This window comes from Aplysia californica, unplaced genomic scaffold, assembly GCF_000002075.1.
Source record: "Aplysia californica isolate F4 #8 unplaced genomic scaffold, AplCal3.0 scaffold00392, whole genome shotgun sequence".
Taxonomy (NCBI): Eukaryota; Metazoa; Mollusca; class Gastropoda; order Aplysiida; family Aplysiidae; genus Aplysia; species Aplysia californica.
This window is the reverse complement of record NW_004797662.1, coordinates 22920-24483: the sequence shown is the minus strand read 5'-3', so window position 1 is coordinate 24483 and position 1564 is coordinate 22920. Positions and strand designations below refer to the sequence as shown.

At 46.0% G+C, this 1564-nt stretch overlaps 1 protein-coding gene across 1 annotated transcript in view; it reads right to left on the bottom strand.

Annotated features, from left to right (window-relative positions):
- The window catches only part of LOC101847278, an 8022-nt gene that overhangs the window by 5025 nt on the left and 1433 nt on the right, over positions 1-1564 (bottom strand). Inside the window, exon 2 of the mRNA XM_035971198.1 lies at positions 37-244. Coding sequence (XP_035827091.1) covers positions 37-244 — 208 coding nt within the window. The remainder of the gene's footprint in view (positions 1-36; positions 245-1564) is intronic.

Sequence of the window (1564 nt, the reverse complement as noted above, 5' to 3'; positions counted from 1 at the left end):
AACTCACCCCCTTACCAAAGAGCTCTCTGCCCTTACCTAGCCGTGGGAAGAGCCGCAGATGTTGCAACAGTCCCACAGCGCTGACGATGACCACAGCCACACTGCAGACAAACATCAGGCAACAGAGAACCCGCACACAGGTGGCCCTGGCCCGTTCCCGCCGGAATCTCAACTGTCGGACGCCGGATTTGCCACGCTTCGGGACCGCAAGGCCGGCATCTTTCTGCACGACTACAGTGGCCTTCTACACAGACACAGAAATCAGACATATTATTTTTAGTAAGGTTTTACGGCGCTTGCAACTGCCTCGCCTTCAGTGGCATTTGAATAGACACAAAAATAAAAAAAATATTGTTTTAGTAAGGTTTTATTTACGGCGCTTGCAACTAGTACTGCGCACGGTCATATGAGCGCCAAAGGGTGGATGTCAACAGAGAAGTCCAAACGTGGAATCAGGCTTACTCTGCTCACCTCTCTAGCCACAACAGCACAAAGTCTGCTTTGACTATCAAGGCACCCCGGAAATAGCAGTTCAGAAGAGAGTAACAAACATACAAAAGAAGAAGAGGAAAAATGACGATAGTAAGGATGAGGAAAGAAAAAGCTGCAGTTCCCCCTATCTTCTTCCGGAACAGTTTGAGCATGGCATTGATAAATCAGCCCATTTACTATTCTTCTGTGCATAAACACATGTCAATATCCTCCTTTGGGAATGGTCTAAAGACATTGCATTCAGTAGCACTGCCCTGGGGGGGGGGGGGGGGGGGGGGGTCAGACATACAACAGAGACAGACAGAGCATTTAATGAACTCTTCTCCACTACCAGGGGTCGTCTCCACAGACATATATATCAGGCAGACAGGGCCTTAAAAGATTTATTCACCTCTGCTCAGACCTCTGGGCCCTTTTCCTCAGACATAGAAAATAGACAGACGGAGCATTTGTTCAATTCTGCTAAAACAAAGGGGTGTTCTATACAGACAAAAAAGACAAACAGACAGAGCATTTGTTCAATTTAGTTCAGTAAGAGTTTTACGGCACTTGCAACAAAATGAGGTCAGATAAGTGCAGAAGATTAAAGGTGTTACAAGAGAGTAACAAACACAAAATAGAAGGAAGGGAGATAAGGACGATGGATGTTTGATAGGAAAGAAGGAGCAAACCACACCAGAGCACCCGCCAATCGTCCACTTTGTTCAATTGTGCTCGACTAAAAGCGCCTTCTGCACAGGCACAGACACAGAACATAGACGGCATATTGAAAGATTTATTCAGCTCTGCTCAGACCTCAGGGGTCTTCTCCATAGACACAGACATAGAAAATAGACAGACGGAACGTTTATTGTTCAATTCTGCTAAATCACAGTGGTTTTCTTTACAGACATAAAAGACTGTGCTCGACTTCTGGTGCCTTCTCTACAGACACAGAAAGCAGACAGAAAATAGACAGAGCATATTTTTGTCCAACTGTGCTACACAACACATACCACTAAATTCCTACCTTAATAGGATCCGCAAGGATACCCCACCCGACTGCCCGCTGTGCGACTGCCAGGATGAAACA